Source organism: Mustelus asterias, chromosome 1, assembly GCF_964213995.1.
Source record: "Mustelus asterias chromosome 1, sMusAst1.hap1.1, whole genome shotgun sequence".
NCBI classification, from domain to species: domain Eukaryota; kingdom Metazoa; phylum Chordata; class Chondrichthyes; order Carcharhiniformes; family Triakidae; genus Mustelus; species Mustelus asterias.
The window spans coordinates 105865212-105886502 of record NC_135801.1 but is presented as its reverse complement, the minus strand read 5'-3'; the positions used below and the strand labels follow the sequence as shown (position 1 = coordinate 105886502).

The window sequence follows — 21291 nt, the reverse complement described above, 5'->3', positions numbered from 1 at the left end:
AAATATTTTCTAGTAGAAGAAGAGTCATTAACCAAGGAAAACAAATTTAGATAATTGGCAAAAGAGCCAGAGGTAAGATGAGATTTTTATGTTTAGTAATAATTTTCAAAAACAAATCGGATAAACGTTTACAGGGCTATTGGGAAAGAGCAAGAGAATGGGACTTAATGATTAACTCTTGCAAAGAGATAGTTTCGTCACAAATGACCTCCCTCTGTGCTGTATCGTCCTATGATTCGAGTTTCATATTCAATCATATTTTCTCTGACAGCTTTTTCACTTCTGTATAAAGAATCTGAATAGTGTTGAAAGAATGAGGTAGACCAGTATGGATTTATATAAACTTAACATTGCTGGGAAGTGATAGCAGTAAAGGAAATTAAAATGTAAAATTAGAAATTTGCAGTCCAGATAGTCACCTTACAAAATGTTATTAATCAATAAAGCAATTGATTATTCTTGTTGCAGCACACTCATTCCCATCCTGCATCAGAAAGCAAAGAGAGGTACCCCTCGCCAGGCTAAGCAAGCTGTGCACTGCATTCATGCCATCTTTACAAACAAAGAAGTGCAATTGGCACAGATCTTTGAGGTATCTGAACTCTGTTTTTTTGTTGATTATGATTTATTCTTTGCTGAAACAGTATATAAATTAGTGGTGTGATCAGACAAGAGCAAACATCTTGAAGCATATTGTTTGATAGAACATTGTGTTGAAAGTTCAACAGGGTGATTACTGTCGGTTCTTCTTAGGCAGTCCCTTGGGATCAAGGATGACTTGCTTCCACTCCAATTCAGTGGGTTCTGAGATGGCTGACAAGTCCAAAGCGATACCTGCAGACCCTTCCTCATGAGGAGCAGGTGGTGTCTGAAGGGTTGTGTAGTTGGGTTGTTTGGAGGTATAAGTGCTCCCTCCAACTCCTTGACTTCACTCAGCACATTCCCAACAAAGTCTCTTGATATGTTCAGTGTCTTCCTGATGAGCCGTCTCATTTTCAGATAGTCACAAGCCAGGGATTCCCTTGAGTCAATGGAAATGTTTGACCTCTTTAGGGATGCTTTGAGAATATCCTAAAAGCGTTTCTGCTGCCCTGGGCGTCTGGTGCCAGGGACTGCATTGCCCGCCCAGTGCAGTTGATAATGTGTGATTAGTGTCTCGATGCTGGGCAAGTGGCATGAGAGAGGATGCTGCTATTGGTCTGCCTTTCTTGCCACTGGATTTGGAGGATCTCCCGAAGGCACTGGTATCACTGCTGGTGCTTCTCCAGTGCTTTGAGGTGCCTATTGTAGGTTGTCTAAGTCTCTGAAACATTTTGGAACCCGGGGATCGCTGCTGCCTGATAAACCATGACCCTGGTTTCGGGTTTAAGATCCTGATCCTCAAATACTCTTTTCCTCAGGCGGCTAAAGGCTGAGCTGGCATATTGGGGACAGTGATGAATTTCATCATCTTTTGTCCAGCTTAACCCAAAAGAGGCTCCCAAGATATGGGAAATAGTCCTCATTTTCCAGGTTTTCGCTGTTGATCCTCATTGATGGGCGAGGTGTTGTGCTGTGAAAACAGATTCAGTGAAAGGCCCATTTTTTCATGTGCTTCAGAGAAGGAGTAGACCAATAGTTCCCAACCTGTGGTCACTGCAGGTGGCCCATGGGGAAAAAAAGTACAATTACATGTACCTTATATGTATCATAATGAATGTTGCATTATTATTCACAATGTAGTTGGCATCACAAGCATCCTTGTGAAATATAATCTGTTACTATTCTGTGAAAATATGCATGTGCTGAAAATGTGCAGGTAAATTTACTGTGATGAGTGCAGTGTATTTGTGTGTATGCATCATAAACTATTAGAAATAGCTGTGTTTTTAATACCCGTTTATGTATAAGTTTGATTCCTGTCAGCCATAAAAAAAAACTTATAACAGCTTGCCAATGTTGTGGTCCACAAAAGCTTCTGTGACAATATGGTGGTCCACATAAAAGGAAAAGGGTGGGAACTGCTGGAGGAGGCAATGACCTGGAGCTCTTTTTCTGAGTGAGGCACACAAGCATCATCTGCAAACTGAAGCTATATGACGGGCTGGGCTGATTTCAGTTTTGGATTGAAGACGGAGTAGTTCTCCATCTGTTCTGTAGATTATCTCCATGTTTATTTGTATTTTGCTGAAGGTGAGGTGCAGTATTGCAGTGAGGAAAATGAAGAAGAAAGTTGGTGCAATGAGACAGTCTTTGTTTAACCCCAGTCTTCCCTGGAACAGGGCTTGTGCTGCAACAAAAACAGAAAAATGCAGGACAATCTCAGCAGGTCTGACAACATGTGTGGAGTGTGTACAGGGCTATCATTTTGAGTCTGGATGACTCTTCGTCAGACCCATCCAGACTCAAAACTTTAGCCCTGTTTTCTCTCTATCTCTCTCTCTCCACAGATGCTGTCAGACCTGCTGAGATTGTCCTGCATTTTCTGTTTTTGTTTCAGATTCCAGCCTCTGCAGTAATATATTTTTATCCTAGTGCTTGTGCTGATTCTGTGGGTGAGGTTCATGCAAGTTGATGACCAAGACTAAGACATAATTTTTATGATTATTTAAAAATCTGATCATTTTGCTTATCAGTCACATCTTCATGAGCAACTGATATGAACAATCATGAGACAGATATTTTGAAAGATTAAAGCTGGGGTTTAGGCATATGTCTGTCTTAAATATTTCATGTTAAATTGGTCAATAGTTTTTATAAGAAGCAAAAAAGCTCTCTTCAATCTGAATCTGTAAGTTATTTGAAAATGTCAATCGTCTTTTAATAGAAATAATTTTGGTCTCAGTTAAGATCTGGACTGCTCAACTTGGTGCATGAATCTTTGTGGCAATATTGAGCATTTAAAACTCGGGGCAAGTGCAGCATTTTAAATGGCGTGTTGAGATTGTTGATTTCTGAAGTTTACCATTTTGTAAATTCTGTGCATGTACACCTTTTGTTTTTCTCCAGCCACTAAGCAAAAGCCTAAATGCTGACACCCCAGAACAGTTGGTAACGCCACTTGTCTCCTTAGGACACATTGCGATGTTGGCACCAGATCAGTTTGCATCTCCAATGAAGTCGGTGGTCGCAAATTTTATTGTTAAAGATTTACTTATGAATGACAGGGTAGGTTAAATTAATGAATTTGGTTTTCTAGATTTTTATGATATTGGTGAAATGTAAGTGTATTTAATGTATATGATGATCACTGACTTTCTTCATTTTGTTCTTGCACTTAAATCACTGATATTTAAATTATGTAAATCTGTGAAAACCCTCAGCTTGTCATAAGTTAAAAATGTTCAGAATAATTCAGAAGTGCTTTCTTCATCCTCTGTGTTTCTATTGAAATTGGCTTATTCAGAATGATTGATTTATCTTGTTCATAGATCCACCAGACCCCAGACTTTCTGCCATTACACTGTATTAACTTTGTTGTGGGCCTTTCATGTTACTCAATTTGCTGTTGGTTAGAAAGATTTGCCAGATTTTTTACGAACTTCATAGAATTAAAGAGTGGTTACAGCACAGAAGAGGCAGTTTGACCCATTGTGATTGCAGGCTGTAAGAAGGAGCCATTCTCCTAATGCCACTCTCCTTGATGCCCACCTTCTTGAGGGCAATTAGAGATGGGCGATAAATTCTGTCCTTGCCAGTGATACTTAACCATGAAAGACTAAAGAAAATTGGCGGCAGGCCTATTATGTGGAATTTATAATAAACTGCTTAAGAAATGTGCTAGGAATTGTTTAGAAATTCAAAAAATTAATAAATAGTACTATCAGTAAATCTATGCTTGTTGTATCAACCTCCTCTGAGTTATTATCCCATTGTAAATTTGAAAAATTTACAGACTCTTTATCTGTATGCAAATTCTGACCTCACTATGGGTGGTATGTCATGGTATTACTCCATAATCATGCTGGGATAACTACAAAAGCAATGGAAAAAATAACATTACTGAGCCATTGGTAGATCAGGAGTGGATAGTAAATTTAATTTGTTAGTATTCTCCCTGACCATTCAAGCCAAGGACTAAATCTATTCCCACAACCTAAGCTTTACATTGCACGTATGTAAACTCAAAGCGTAGCAAATAAGGTCAGTGAGTTGCGGGTGCAAATAGCCACCTGGAAATATGAAGTCAGGATGATAACGGAGGTCTGGCTACTGAATATTTCTGGATGTTAAGGAAAGATAGGGAAAGGAAAAAAAGTGGCTAATGACAACATTGATTAAGGAGAAGCTTACAGTGCTGAAAAAAAAGGATATCCTGGAAGGTCAAAAAATAAAAAGGTGCAAGAACGACAGAAGAGTGATAACATTGAATTCTTGTAACACAGACTGGGACAGTAACAGTGCCAAGAACAAAGAGGGACAAGAGTTTGCTCAGTTTCATAGTATACTTCCAGCCCAACAAGCTGTTGGTAGATTTGGTTCTGGAGAGTAAGGTGGACAAATGTCAGTAGACGAGCATTTGGGGAACAATAATCATAAGGCATAATTTAAATTAGCTATGAAAAAGGATGAGCATTGTGGCGTTAAAAAAAATTGGAGTGGGGCCAGTTTCAGTGGGTTGAGATTAATGTGGCCATTTTGAAGAAGAGATGATTTGGGTGCACTTGAGGTGTCTTTCAATGAGGGCAATAGGTAGGGCAACCAGAATCAGAGCTCCTTCGATGATGAAAAAGATAAGAAAGCAAGATGAAACACAAAAAGACGGCCTATGACTGATGCCAGGTTGATAATACAAGTGAGAACCAGGCTGAATATCGTAAGTTTAGAGGAGAAGTGTGAAAGGAAAATGCAAGAGGAAAAGAGATGAGAAGAAATTAGTTGCTAAAATGAAAGGGAATTCAAAGTTTTCTATAGGCATTTAATTGTAAAATGGTAGAAAGAAGAAGGGTAATGGCGATTCAGGACAAAAAACTGACTTACACGAATGGAGCTAGAGAGCATGGCACTGGTACTAAATAAGTACTTTGCAACTGTCTTTACTAAGGAAGAATATACTACCAAAGTCACGGTGAAAGAGGAGATAGTGGATGGACTAAAATTTGATAAAACCGACTGTGATATAGTGCTCCATCACAAAACAAAATTCACCCACATGCACAAAACACTTGCACGTTTAAAGCAGTTTAAACATTTTTTTTCGATACACTAAAGCACTTAAGGTCTGTGCACCACACAGTGTTGTTCATGGGGAGCTATGGTTTCTGAATTCCCTGGTTGAAACCTAAAGTGGGGGAAGTGGGTGCACTGATAGAGGGCTGCTAATATGCCTGCATGGAAATTAAAGCTGATGTTTGCATAGTGGGACTTTGGAGTCTGATGTACTCAGAACTTTAAACCAACGAAGTAGTAGGTCTTTATCTCTGAATGTATGTATATGTGTTTGTTCGTATTTCCTTTGCTTTGCACCTACTGTGTATTTTTTTTTCTTTTTAAAACATTTACTATGGGCCTTTGGGTGCGATAAAGACCCGGTGAAGGTACAAGTTTTGCAATCCGCCTGCCATCTTACCAGCTTTGTAATTGGAAGAAATAATTTCAACACTTTGCCTGCGGTTCACGCTACTGTTCAGGTGACAGTGTGACAATGACATATTAGAAAGGCTGGCTGTACTTGCAAGATGATTAGTCATCAGGTCCAGATGGGAGGCAACTGAAAGTGCTGAGGGAAGTACGGGTGGAAGTTGAAGTGGTGCTGGTCATAATCTTCCAATCTTCCTCAGTATTATGTAAACATAGCAACTACCAGTTTAACTGCTGTGGTGACAAAACATTTGGAAACAATAATCTGGAACAAAATTTACAGTCACTTAGACAACTGTAGGTTAATTGAGGAAAGCCAGCATGGACTTGTTAAAGCCAAATTGGCTTTTTTCTTCTGATGAGGTCGCAGGGGGTTGATAAGGGCAATGCGCTTTGTGTATGTTGTGTATTGTAAACCAGTGCACATGTATAGTGTGTCACATGATTATGTGGTGACATTAGGGGCATTTAGGAGATTTCCTCTCTCTTCCATTATATTCTGTAACCAAGCAACACCTATCTATAAAGCTCCACAAACTGGTTAAGTAACCCACCATGTGGCAACCTTTTCAATCTTTTATCTTTGTTGTACAAATGAGTCAACCACTTTAATATAAAACAGAAAATCATAGAAATTGTTTCATTCTGTATACTGACATCTGGGTAGGTTGCTGAGAAATGAGGATCTATTTTGGTCGCATTTACTATTTAATGTGTAGTGTGGGTGTTAGTTTGCAGTTTGTATGTTAATTCACATTTACCTCATTAACCTTGAATGTTGGAGTGTAAGCCAGATATTGTAAATTGTTTTATCTTTCTGATCTTATATTGTAAAGTTTATTTATATTTGATCAAAGCCCATGTAATCTTGTGGCTTTATTCTCTTAACAAATGTCTTGAATCTCAAACTTGGTTGACTTTAAACAAAAGGCTATTGGTCCCTAAGCAAATTACGCAAAACATTTGGAGATCTGGTCCAGGATCATAACTTGTTCAAAAGGAAGTTGAAAGGAAAAAAAAAATCAGGGCTCTGATTTTGCAGAGTTGGCAGGGGCCTGACAGAACATCCTCCTTTTGTGCTGTAACCATTCTATAATGATATGATCTTAACCAAAAGGATACATTCAATCTTGAGTACACTTGCTACAATCTCTTGCTTTATAGGAATATTTATAGATTTAAACTTTTTTATTTGTAGCAAATGATCAAACCTAGCTTTTAGTTCTTATTCTATTCATTTTTGTGTTTTCAAAGTTTAAAAATGCTGCTTGATATGCTACCAATCCATATGAACAAGAAATTTCTGAACCTCTTCTGATTGATCTCATGTGGGGTAGCTGTTGGGGGATTTTTGACCTTGGTTCCTGAAGGAAAATTGGTCAGGAATCCTATTTCCGGGTATCTAACATATTGTCTCTGCTGGATGTGTGTGCGTGGGTGCCGCAATCGGACCCCATTATAATGATGTATAGGCGCTGGACTAACAGCATAATACTGGCCACCTGGAAACATACCCCATCATGCGTTGGCATCTTTGGAAGTGCATGCTGTAATGCGATTGCTATGTCAGGGCTACTTGTAATTTATGTCTTTTTCAGGGATATGAATATAACCCATGGTGATTATACAACCAGCTGGCAGAGTCTTTATTTATTGGAAGTGTATTTTTTATTAATTCCTATTCCTTTATTTACAAATAATTGCTAATATTTAATTTCTCTAGTTTCCTGGAGGGAAAAATGGTAAATTATGGACACCGAATGAAGAAGTCTCTCCAGAAGTGCTTGCTAAGGTACTGTAGGCAGAAACAAAAATACATTAAAGCCATGCTACCTATTACTAGATAAACAATTGGAAAGTTGAATATTGTTAAGATGTGTATGTCTGCACCTTCATGCATGACAATAAAAAGATCAGTCCGAAAATACTATTTTCGACAACCAATTTTGATCACAAAACAAAAGATCTATTTTTGCAAGATTGTTCTTTCAAAAATAAAATCTTGTATATACGTAAGGCAGTAATTTCAACATTTTTTATTAGGTTCAGGCCATCAAGTTATTAGTACGGTGGTTGTTAGGGATGAAGAACAACCAATCCAAATCTGCGAATTCCACACTTCGGCTCCTATCAGCTATGCTAGTCAGTGAGGGTGACTTAACTGAACAGAAAAAAATAAGGTAATTTTGCTCAGAATTGTTTCAATTTTTCCCTTGTACAGAATGATGAACTTTGTATTTAATAGAATGTTATTAAGTTTTATGATTCACTGGAAGTAGTTAAATGAAGAAAGACGACAATACAGGAATAGCAATTTGTAATTAGCTGGCACCTAAAGCTCTTCACAAAGGTATTATAAAGCAAAAAATTACACTTAAAAGAGGAAAGAGCAATAGACATATGGAAAGGTTTGGAGAGGGAATTCCAAAGCTTGGGGCCTAGGCAGCTGAAGGCATGGCCACCAATCTTGGACCAGTTAAAACCAGAAATGCCCAAAAAACCAGAATTACATGAGCATAGATATTTCAATGGATGAAAGGGGGGCACTTGTGGGCTGAAAAAGATTACAGATAGGGAAGGAGCAGGATCATGGAGGAATTTGAAAACAAGGATTAGAATTTTAAAATTGAGATTTGCTCGACTGGGAGACAATATATTGATTAGCTTGCACAAGGGTAATGGGTAAACAATGTTCTGTTGCCTGTACCTTGCACCGAGCTTTGGACAATCTCAGTTTTGCAGGTACTGACAGATGGGTAACCAGCTAAAAGTTCATTGGAATAGTCAAGTCTAGAGAGGACAAAGGCGTGCATGAGGGTTTCAACAGCAAATGAGCTGAGGCAATCAGGCAGTGTTATGGAGGTGGAAATAGGGCATCCTTAGGAAGGGATAATTTCGCTTTGTCACAGATAGCATATCATTAAACAAAGGATAGCAGAATTTTTCATTGCTCAACTTCTGCACACAAGTAGTACACTTAGTTCTGTCTCATTACCAATTATATAAAAAGAGCTTATCGTGAATAAGCTCTGACTTCACTGCTAACAGGCGCAGTCGTTATCTTCTATTCATAATCATCAAAAGAAAGATTGCTAGGTTTGTTTAAGTAAATCATGATCCTTTTGCCAAATTGTTTTTAATTTTTAATATGCATGTTCATTATTTTGTACTATCATTAATGTAAAACCACAATCTGCTGCTGCAAAGGTATTAATATTTTAGTGCTGAGTGTTTTAGTTGAAATATAAATCAACTATGAATACCATGTTGCATTTATGTAGTGCCTCCAATATAATGAAACATTCCAAGGTACTCTACCAGAATGACATAAAGCAAACTTTGATATCAAGACAGCGAAGGATATATTACAAATGGTCACCAAAGAGATAGGTTTCAAGGATTGTCTTTTGGGAGGAAAGAGAGACCGGAGATATTTAGGAAGAGAATTTCAGAGTTTTAACACTCGAATCCATGCCAGCAGCAATTTAAAGATGTGCCAGAGATCCTTCTAAGCAACATGCACATGATCGGACCTTGGTGCATGAGCGATTTTCACATATGCCACTGATTTCTGAAATGCATGTAATTATGAATGTTTTAAACACTTCTAAATGAATGACAACATCACTGTGCACCAGTGCAGCATTGGAGATCAAATTACTCTATAAATCACTGCATGAAGAATGTGGACTATTGAAGCTACTCCAGGGTGTTTTTCTAAAGAACTGATTCATACTTGGGAATTGGCATTTTCTAGCTTGTGCCTCAAAATTTTGAACTTTACATGCAAGCTAGTCTCCATTTTCTGAAAGATGCATTAATTTGCATCACTCCATTTCAGAGCTATGCATGAGTTGAATTTTAGTTTTTCTTCATCCCTCCCTTTCACTCAGACATTAGGGAGACCAATGCAGACCAGGTGATTGCTATGGAGAACACCTCCACTCAGTTCACAAGCCACTAACCTTCTGGTTGCTTGCCATTTCAATTCACCATCTTGCTCTCATGCTCACATTTCTGTCTTTGGCCTTGGCAATGTTCCAATGAAGCCCAAAACAAGCTAGAGGAACAGCACTTCCTTCTGGTTAAGCACTTTACTGCCTTTTTAGCTCAACATTGAGTTCAACAACTTCAGACCATGAACTCTGTCCTTTCCACCATGTGCAAGTCTTCATTTTGCCATTAGTCTTTATTTTGTTCTTTCTTGTTTTCAGAGCTGAACTTTATTCTGCTATTAACACCTACTCTGGACCAATACTTTGTTTCTTTACTGTTACCATTATCACTCGATTTGCCTTTTGTTACATGATGTCTTTATCATTTAATCTCCGCTGTCCTCTAATGTTTCTGTTCTACCTGATCCTCCCCCTTTTTCCACAGCATTAAACCCACCACATTTCTGCCTCTCTTCAATTCCAAAGAGTCTTATTGACCTCAAAACGTTAACCCAATTTCTCTCTCCACAGATGCTGCCAGAACTGCTAAATTCATTTTAGAACTTTGTGTTATCATTCAGGCATTAGCTTCTTTCGGCACAAATTTTGACAATAGTGAAATGGAATTAATCAAGATTCTCTCCAAGAGATTTTCTAGGATGAAAATATTACTCCTGAGAATCCCCCTGACTGCTAGGATCCAGACTTGAAACGTTGGCTCTATTCTTTCTCCACACATGCTGTCAGATCTGCTGAGATTTTCTAGCATTTTTTGTTTTTGATTAAGATTTCCCTGTCCTGTTCCGGATTTTTCCATTGTAGGTTACTCTTGTCTGACCAATTGAATCCCTTAATCATTTTGAATGACCTTCCCTCAGCTATCTAAACTTGAGGGAAGACACCTGGGTTTATGCAACTTTTCTGCATTAACCTTTAACCCATGGTATCATTCAGTGTTGTATGTCCCTCAAGGCCATCATATCTTTCCTGAGGTGTGGCACACTCAAAATAGAATGCAGTATTTCAGATTGGGTCTTCCCATGAAAATCATAGAATCCCTACATTACAGAAGTACCACTCAGTCGATCGACTCTGCACTGACAACAATCCCACCCAGGCCCTAACCCCGTAACCCCACATATTTATCCTGCTAATCTCTCTGACACTAATCAACCTAACCCACACATCTTTGATGAATGCCAAATTTTCATTAAACATGCAAATTGACTGGGTTAGATATCCCTGCAGTTTGTAGATATACGTAGGCAATATTTCACATCTTCAGGTAAATGACCGTTTCATGAGGGTTGAACTAAATTGGCTGGACACTGGCATTTATGTTCATTGGGACTTCAAAGTGCAGCTAAGCGGTTCTGTTAACATAACATACTTGCAAACACCTGTCTTCTTACACTTGTGCTGTGCTTCTCCCTGGTTGGAGGCAACCATATTCACAAAGTTTAATTTTGCCATAATTGTCCACCACCACTCTTAACTGAATGTTGGAGAGTTGCTGAATTGTTGACATGCTTGTTCTGCCAGTAATTAATACTGAATTACAGTTAGGTAATCCTCACCTTGCTTAATTCTCAAGGTCAGTACCTCAGTCTAAGCTGTTTAGTGTTGCTCCCAGCATGTCTTTCCACACACTTAAGTCCCTAATTAGCCCCTTGAACCAGGCTTGATCAACCAATTTCATAGAGGATTTGGGTCATTTGGGGCGGCATGGTGGCACAATGGTTGGCACAGTGGTTAGCCAGGGACCTGGGTTCAGTTCTGGCCTCGGGTCACCATCTGTGTGGAGTTTGTGCATTCTCCCCGTGTCTGCGTGGGTTTCTTCCGGGTGCTCCGGTTTCCTCCCACAGTCCAAAGATGTGCGGGTTAGGTGGATTGGCCATGCTAAATTGCCCCTTAGTGTCAGGTAGCTCTGGTAAATGCTTGGGATTATGGGGATAGGGCCTGGGTGGGATTGTGGTTGGTGCAGACTCGATGGGCCAAATGGTCTCCTTCCAAACTGTAGGGATTCTATGATCTTGAGTCATGAAGTTAGAGTGTGGTGGCATACAATTCTTAGAATCATACAGTGCAGAAGAGCCCATCGAGTCTGAACCAACACACATGAAACACCTGAACTCCCACCTAATGACATCTACCAGCACTTGGCCCATAGCCTTGAAAGTTATGTCGTGACAAGTGCTCATCCAGGTACTTTTTAAAGGATGTGAGGCAACCCGCCTTTATCACCCTCCCAGGCAGCACATTCCAGACCGCCACCACCCTCTGGGTAAAAAGTTTTTCCTCACCTTGAAACTATGTCCCCTTGTGACTGAGCCTTCAACTAAGGGGAACAGCTGCTCGTTATCCACTCTGTCCATGTCTCTCATAATCTTGTACACTTCGATCAGGTCACCCCTCAGTTTTCTCTGCTCCAATGAAAGCAACACAAGCTTATCCAACCTCTCTTCGTAGCTTAAATGTTCCATCCTAGGTAGCATCCTGGTGAATCTCCTCTGCACCAGTTCAATCACATCCTTCAGATAATGTAGCGACAGTACTCTAGCTGTGGCCTCACCAAAGTTCTGTACATCTCCAATATGACTTCCCTGCTTTTGTAATCTATACCTCGATTGATCAAGGCAAGAGTCATATATACCTTTTTCACCACTCTTGAGAGCTAGATCTTCCTTCACATGAAGCATGTCGGAGAGTGCGTTGTCTACCACTCCTACAGCTATTCTATTCCTAATAATAATTGATCAAGGCAAGAGTCATATATACCTTTTTCACCACTCTTGAGAGCTAGATCTTCCTTCACATGAAGCATGTCGGAGAGTGCGTTGTCTACCACTCCTACAGCTATTCTATTCCTAATAATAAGTTCAGATTTCAGGTGACAGTAATCACAGCTTTCAGCCATTCTGTACAGGCCATTAGTGAAAGAGTCGACAGATTCTCCTGGCTGCGTTTATTAAATTTAGCCCTTTCAAGTATTTTGTGCTTCCGAGGTTAAAATAGTGTCGCATGATTTTAAAACTTCATCAAATTGTGACTTGTTGGATTCTTGTCTAGCTATTATATCATTGATTATCGGGCCTATTGAATAAAGCAGTGTGTTAACTTGTTTGTCTTTTTATCCAAACCTGAAACAATCACGTTTGTAAGAAAACCATGTTGAAAAAAATTAAACACAGAGATTGTGAATGCCTTTAAAACTGTCAGGTGTGAGAAAACTCATTGTGAAGAAGCATTTATAAAATATATCTATATCTTGTATTCATAGATATAAATATATCTGTGGTATATTTCTGACCATAGATCAGAAAAGTCCCCAATTTTATGATTGATCCAAATTGATCTGAAAAAGTGGATTTCTGAGCTATGGTTAAAATTTTTAAATTGCAGGCTCAGCTTTAAGAGGTTGAAGAAGATCTTGTCATATGCCTTCACAAAGGGTTTTCCAATACTTGACAATTTTGGCGGGCTGCTGCAGTAATGACATTTGTAATCTTGGTGTTTAATTATTTGCAGCATTGGCTGCCTGGATTAACAGGTTACAGTCTTCCCTGCTTTTGCTGGGTTTTCAAATGGAGATTAATTTTTAATCAGCATTTTTTTTCTTTGTTAGGAGTGAGTTCAGCTGTAATTGTGCTGGCGCAGACTCGGGAATTTGTTTTCTCATATTCCAATTAAACGGCAATTTCTGACCACTGCAGTATTTAACCTTTTTAATGACTTTTTGTTGTCGAGAAATTTTCAATTTTTAGCTCACTCCTGTTAGGTCTGTTAACCCTGCACACTGTGTATTGAACCTGGACTAGCACAGGATTCAGTGGAGTCTTGTGCAGTGAGGAATTTAATTTCTGCATTCAGCTTCCAAGCCTTTCTTTGGAGCATTTCTCTGATGGTTTTCATCTGCGCCTTCGCTTCTTGAGCTTTTCTTCAGGTCAGAATGATTCTTAGATGTTCCTTCAGTTTTCTAGAATTTTAGTTATCGTCAGTCTCTGAGTGGTTTTGAGTTAGAACATAGAAAAACTACAGCACAAACAGGCCCTTCGGCCCACAAGTTGTGCGGAAACACATCCCTACCTTCTAGACCTACCTATAACCCTCCATCCTATTAATAGAATGTTAGAGTTAATAGAGTTTAAAGAATTAATAGAGTTGTTCCATTTGCTGCCACCATGATGTAACCACCTCTTATTTTACCTACTTAAAACCTATTACATTTCTAACTTCCCAGTTCTAGATGAAAAGTCATCAATCAGCTTCTCTTTCCACAAATGCTACCAGATATTTCTTGCATAATCTATGTTTATTTCTGGTTTCCAGTATCTGCAGTGTTTTGCTTTTGTAATAAGGTTCAGTGCATGCTTACATGACATCTTTACTTTTCAGTGCTGTTCTTCTATAAATGAAGTCCAGTGCTTTGGCTTTTTTATGAGCTTATTAACCTACATCAGTACTTTCTATCCATCCCACTTGTCCTGTTGGTGGTACAATTATGTTACACTGCTCTCACAGTGAAGATGAGACTTTTGCCCAAATATATAGTTTGTGGTTGGTGGAAAATGTGGGCAATAATGAATTACTGAAGTTAATGACCAGCTCTAATTTGAATTATTCATCTCCATTTCCTGTCTAGCAACCAGTGTCCTGTCGGTAAGAAGGTTGCAGCTATGATGAGGAGGTTCAGGTGAAAAATCAGGATAGGAGGAACAGGTGCATGATGGGGAGAGTGACTGTTGGAGGGAGGGAAGCAGGATAGTATGTGTGTGGGGGTGGTGGAAATGCCACTTCTATCCCTGGCTTGCAAGCTGTGTTAGAAAGACACATAGCTGCTGAATCTCTCTTTCCTCATCTCCATGAAGTTGCTGTGTTCCCTAGCCCTGGAAAACCTGGCCTGCCAGAGTTAAACCTGAAAGTCTGTTTAACTTGAGCCCCTTTAGCATTTAAATGACTGGTACTCCCTTCCCTCTCTTTGTCTCCACAAGAATTATATAGTGATAATCTCTGCCAATGTTCTGATGAGATGGGCCTGCAATAGGTATAATAGCTCCATAACAACAAGGTCAAGTTGATTATTCCTTTGCTTTGATTCTTTCACCTATTGCCCTGTCTAGCGGCAACAATCTTTCAGGACTCAGCAGCTCAGTTGTACATCTCTGCAGAAATGTTTTGTTATCCTTTTTTACATGAATGTGGATGCATTTGGATACATTTGGAAATAAACCCAGGTACATCGCAAGATGTGAACATTTAATATCTAACTTCACACTACTTGGCCGCAGTTTATGGTTTTTAGATTACAAGTCAGATTTGCTGCTAAGAGGAAGTTTGTTACATTTCTCATCTTCCAGTCTGACTCCTTGGCATCTTGAATTTTTCAATAAACTTTGAGGATCCAATTTACCTACATTTGGCACTGGATGGAAACCACTAAAGATCCACCAAAGACAAAGTTTTCTCTTGGTTTGATAGAGGGCTTAAATTTAGTTGCAAAAACAAGTATATTTATCTACAGATGTTCATGCTTTAGAAGAGCAGCCTTCTCATTACTCTGAGAATGAACTTGCATTTCAGTAATACCTAATTACATTTATTTTTTCCATTCAGACCAGTACTTCTGAAATGCAGTGACTGTTCTCATATAAACAAATATTGCAGATATTTTGAGGATAGGCTTAGGCCCCAAAAGCAAATGTGCGATGAAGAAGCAATAAAGTTGTTCATAGTACTGGTGGATAAAGGAGCTAGCAAACTGGGAAGCATTCTCACCTTCATATAGTGTCATGCTATATTTATTATCCACTTAAACCAGCAGGTGGAGATTCAGTTTTAAATCGGAAAATAGTATCTCCAACATTGATTGTGGCTTGGAAGTATTAACCTAGAGCATGTAGTAGAATGATGGTTTAGAATGATTCTTGACCCAACAATCTACTGAGAGAACTAACCGAGTCAGACTGAGGTGGACGTCAAGTTGAACAATCCATGCTTCATTAACTATTTTTCAGATGTTATCTTAAATAACCTATAGTTTTAATTATTTTCTTCTTTCTGCCCCTACCACTGAGCAGATCGTAACCCACACAGATGGAAGTCTAGTGAACCCAGTGTTGGTACTTAGAGAAGATTTGGACTCCACAGATAATGGTTCCTCCTTGAATTCTATTACAAATTGACTTATGGCTTGACTATGTCTGAGTGGAAATTAGCAAAGTTTCTACAAATATGAATCTGCTTTTATATTGTAACTTCATCACTGTCCTTGATAATTCCACTTGGATAATCTAGGCTTCCTAGACAGATTTAACATCTGTGTTCACTTTACCACCAGTGCACACAAAGTTGTCTCCAGTGTGATCTGTACATTTTGGAATAATTTTACTGCCAGCTATCATTGCCTCTGGCCTCAGAAATTTGATATTTCCTTTTTGCAGGAACTGCCCTTTGGCTAAGGTTGCTAGTACATGTGTGAAAAAAATGAAAATGATGGAAGTAAAGTAGACTACTTGATTTGCTATGATTTTTCAAATAAAATGTCTCTTCCACATATATACCTTTGCTTCTGGAAAAAGGTATTTGTCAAAATTGAATTAAGGTTCTCTTATTTATCATATATCAACAAGAATTCAATGGGAACATGATCTGAGGAATATAAAGAGGAATTGAAAGACCTGATTTCCTCTTTGAAATGTTCAGACATGTAGTGTGCACATATATCCATTTGTGTAGGAGATATTTTATTTGAAAAATAAAGACTATCAAGTAAGTAATTCATTTTTCTAGTTTGCACTTTTTTATATTAGTTCCTTGCAAGTTGTCACTATTCCATTTGAGAATCGTTTTTATAATTTATAAATATTGTATGTGGAACTTTGCCATGAATAGTTGACCTTGTTTTTCCTGTCTTGCAGTATATCTGATATGTCTCGATTACGGTTGGCTGCAGGATGTGCCATTCTAAAACTTGCACAAGAACCTTGTTATCATGAGATTATCACCCCAGAGCAGTTCCAGCTCTGTGCACTTGTTATTAATGTAAGTACTGTTGTTTTCTTTTCACTCCTTATGTAGTGGTCCTGTGCTTCAGCATATTAAATACTTCTATATGGGTTGCAACATAAATCTCTGGCGAGAAAGTCATCAACCAAAAAGGTGTCTATGGTGAAGAAAATAGCCAATGGCAAATTTATACAATTTAATCTTACATTTTGAACTCCATTGAATGATTTTTGAATTGTATGAATAGATCTTTTAATAGATTTGGATCGCCTTTTTAAAAATTAATGAAAAGAATGTCTGCTTAGGGAGTCAGATTCAATTTTTCAAAAGATTTAGTTCTTTAAAAAAGAGGTTTCTCCAACAGCCTTTCTTTAGTGACAGTCATGTAATAAATTGTTCGGGAATTTTCAAAGGAACATTATAAAATGAAATATGACACCAGACCACATGAGATATTAGTTTAGATGATCAAGAGCTTGGTCAAAGAGGTAGGTTCTGAGGAGTATCTTAAAGGAGGCAGAGAGACGTAAAGAGGATGTTCTAGAGCATAGGGTATAGGTAACTGAAGGCATGGCCACCAATGGTGGAGCAATTAAAATCAGGGATGTAAAAGCAGCCATAAGTTGAGGAATGCAGATATCCTGCAGAGTTGGAGGCAATTATGGAGGTAGGGAGGGATGAGACCAAGGATGGATTTGAAAACAAGAATAAAAATTTTGAATTCTAGATGTTGCTTGACAGGGAACCAGTATAAGTCAGTGAACACGGGAGATAGAGGAACAAGACTTAGATTTAGTAGGAAAAGACATGGGCAGCAGAGTATTTGACGACTTCACATTCACAGTGAATAGAATATGGAAGACTTGTCAGGAGTACATTGGAATAGTCAAGTCTTGAGGCAATGAAGACATAAATTAGGTTTTCAGCAACAGGTGAGCTGAGGCAGGAGCAAAGTCAGATGATACTGTGGAGATGAAAATAGGTGGTTTAGAAATGGTGCAGATGTAAGAGTGGAAGCTCATTTCAGGATCAAGTGTGACGATAAGGTTGCAAGCAGACTGGCTTAATCTCGGACTGCTGCCAGGAACAAGGATGGTTTTAGAGTGGAGACTGAAAACAATGGCTAATGTCTTCCCAATATATAATTGGAAGAAATGTTTGCTCATCCAGTACTGGATGTCTGATAACCTAGAAACAGCGGAGTCCAGAGAGGTGGGAGTGAGATAGAGCTGGGTGTAATCTTTGTACAATTAAAACTGACACTGTTCTCAGATGATGTTAGAATTATAGAATCATAGTGCAGAAAAGGCCCTTTGGCACATCGAGTCTGCACCGACACGCAAGAAACACCCGACCTCCCACCTAATCCGATTTACCAGCACTTGCCCCATTGCCTTGAATGTTATGACTTGCCAAGTGCTTATCCAGGTACTTTTACAGGATGTGAGGCAACTTTCCTCTACCACCCTCCCAGACAGCATGTTCAATCTGGGGGGAAAACTTTTTCTTCACATCCTCCCTAAACCTCCTGCCCCTCACCTTGAACCTATGTCCCCTTGTGACTGACTCTTCAACAGCTGCTCCTTTGCCTCTCTGTCCATGCCCCTCATAATCTTGTACACCTCGATCAGATCGCCCCTTAGTCTTCTCTGCTCCAACGCGAATAGCACAAGGCTCTCCAACCTCTCTTCATAAATTAAATGTTCCATCCTAGGCACAGTCCTGGTGAATCTTCTCTGCACCCCTTCCATTGCAATCACATCTTTGATTAATCCTTGCCTCCCCAAGAGGCAATAAATTCTGTACCTCAGAATTTTTTCAATAGTTTTCCTGCCACTGAAGTTAGACTGTGAGCTGAATTTCCTGGTTTTCCCCTAATTCCCTTCTTGAATAATGGTACCTAAGCTGTCTAAGGCTACAAACAGATAGAGAAAGACAAGGAGGAAAAGTTTATCTTTTTCTCAGTGACATTTGTGACTCTGGTAGGAATTGTTTCAGTGCTGTGGCAGGGACAGAAACCTGACTGGAGGGATTCAAACATAGAGTTCTTGGAAAGTTGGGAATGGATTTGGCAGGCAATATCATATTCAAGATTTGGGAGAGGAAAGGGAGGTTGGTGATGGGATGGTAAATTGCAAGGATGGTGGGGTTGAAGGTTTTTTTTTGATATCATAACAATAAGTAGTCAGTTATAATTATAAAAAATGAAACTGATGTGGAGTAGTTAAAGTAAAGTTTAAAAGTTTATTAGTCACAAGTAAGGCTTGTTACTGTGAAATTCTCCTAGTCGCCACTGTCCGGTGCCTGTTCGGGTCAATGCACCTAACCAGCACATCTTTCAGATTGTGGGAGGAAACCGGAGCACCTGGAGGAAACCCACGCAGACACGGGGAAAACATGCAAACTCCACACAGAGGGGAATCGAACCCGGATCCCTGGTGCTGTGACGCAGCAGTGCTAACCACTGTGCTACCGTGCCGCCCCAGTAATTAGTTCAGTAATTTGAGTTATGAAATCCTGAAAATTATTATGTTAATATTGATCAATTTTGATGGAATGGACTTTTTTGTCATCAAAAAGAATAATAGTAATAGCAGTGTTCATCAGTATTCAAAACAAGATCAGGAGACTATTGCCAAAACTAGTTTTTTTAGTCTTTATTATTAGTGTCACAAGTAGGCTTACATTAATACTGCAATTAAGTTACTGTAAAAATCCCCTAGTCGCCACACTTTGGCACCTGTTCGGGTACACTGAGGGAGAATTTAGCATGGCCAATGCACCTAAGCAGCACGTCTTTCGGACTGTGGGAGGAAACCAGCGCACCAGGAGGAAACCCCCACAGACACGGGGAGAGCGTGCAGTCTCCACATAGACAGTGACTCAAGTCGGAATTCAAACCCGGACCCTGGCACTGTGCCACTGTGCTGCCCCTATGCCTGATAAATGGAATTTAGTACAACTTCCTTTTGCCCATGAAGTTACTAAGTGAAAGTGAAATAAATTTTGGCTTGCCAATAGAATGTCCATAATTAATTGGGTTAATGATGCAAACATGCACTTGCTTGTATAGAATCTATTATTCTGCTTTGTATACTAAACAAGTATCGAAATTGAATTTTTTAAAATTCAAACTATCTAATGATTAAGGGAACATCGTACTGAATTTTCAGTTGCTCACATTGCATAACTTTTGCTTTCTTCTGCATTTTATTAAACACAAAAATAGTACTTTACACTGAAATTGTCCAGTACAATGTTTGCTTATTTTGTAATTTTGTTGTTGAAGGATGAGTGTTACCAGGTGAGGCAGATATTTGCTCTGAAACTCCACAAGGCCCTCGGGAAATTGCTGCTTCCATTGGAGTACATGGCAGTGTTTTCACTCTGTGCCAAGGACCCTGTGAAAGAGCGAAGGGCCCACGCGAGACAGTGTCTCCTTAAAAATATAAGTATACGGAGGGAGTATATCAAACAGAACCCAATGGCTCATGGTTAGTATTAACATTTTGCAGTAAGTGATCCTGGAATATTTTCCACATATTATAGACCAATATATTAGACAGTTTTTTGGTGCATCCAGCAATATACGTGTAATGTCAGATCCATTGACAGGTGTGCCTTCAGCTGCCTAGACCTAAAGCCCTGGAAATCTTTCTCTAAACTCTCCACCTCTCTACCACACTCATTGAAGAAATTCTTCAACACCTACTTCGGCCTGAGCTTTTGATCACCTGTCCTAATATCTCCTCCTGTACTTCGGTGTCAAACTTTGAGAGCTCTCCCGTGAAGTGTCTTGGGATGTTTTACTGCTTTAAAATGCTATATAAATATATGGTTGTTGTTTACTGTGCATGCCACACCTGCACCTTCACAAGAGAGAGCTATTTAGCATCTTCATTTGTCAAGGATAGAATGTATTGTGCTTTCTTATTGCCTGTGAGCCATGTGCTCTGTATGTGAGGTGTGAGCATTTTCTTCCCTCAGAATGTTTGTCATAATTTCAATTATTTATTTATCCCACACTTGCCCAAGGGGTTTAAAGATGTGACAGCTCACTCCCTCGACACTCACTATTGCTAAAACAATGTATAATTGTCTCGATCTCTCTTTCATGGTAGACATCTAGTTTCTTAGATGACTTGATGCTTTTAGTTGGAGTGAAGATCTTGTAAACAGATTCCTCATTAAGTGTGGCCCTTTCTCTTCCGCTGACAAGTGTTTGTTCCAGTTTCTTTACTTCCACACCCCAACCACCACATCAGCAAGTGAACTTAATGCCATCATTACCTCTTGATCATCAAGCTGATTGAAAATCTCTCCTCCATCAGTCTACTGTCAGTTTTGCCAAATCTTTGTTGTGCTATCTAACTCAGGCTTCCCTTGCATCTGATTCTTGCTTGTTTCTTTGGACTTCAACCTACTTCTTAGATCCTGATTTGCTGCCTCCTTCATCTAGCCATGCCACTTTCAGATTCCTCCTCTCCAGTATTTTGAACCCTGATCTCTATCTTACCCAGCAGTAATTTGTGGCTGACCATGTACGGGCATTCCAAACGCAAATCTCTTGAATAAGTCAGCACCTACCCTCTGTACTTCATCTTGGGTGCCTAAGCAGGCTGAAATGGTGCCTTTACTTCCTCTTTAAGAGTCGTTACACCAACCCACCCAACCATTTGCTTACATTGACTGCTTTGCCCAGCACACTCTGGGATAAACTTTTTTCTCCTTTTGTTGCATGCTTTTGCCTACTTTTTGCATAACTTTGTCTACCTTTTAACATAAATTATTT

The 21291-nt window shown here is 39.2% G+C and overlaps 1 protein-coding gene across 6 annotated transcripts in view; it reads left to right on the top strand.

The window, feature by feature from the left end:
• The window catches only part of pds5a (PDS5 cohesin associated factor A), a 226653-nt gene that overhangs the window by 176477 nt on the left and 28885 nt on the right, over positions 1-21291 (top strand). For all 6 annotated transcript variants that reach the window (XM_078216356.1, XM_078216398.1, XM_078216375.1 and 3 more), the window contains exons 20-25: positions 469-592; positions 2989-3147; positions 7283-7351; positions 7603-7739; positions 16412-16535; positions 19789-19993. In XM_078216356.1, coding sequence (XP_078072482.1) covers positions 469-592; positions 2989-3147; positions 7283-7351; positions 7603-7739; positions 16412-16535; positions 19789-19993 — 818 coding nt within the window. The remainder of the gene's footprint in view (positions 1-468; positions 593-2988; positions 3148-7282; positions 7352-7602; positions 7740-16411; positions 16536-19788; positions 19994-21291) is intronic.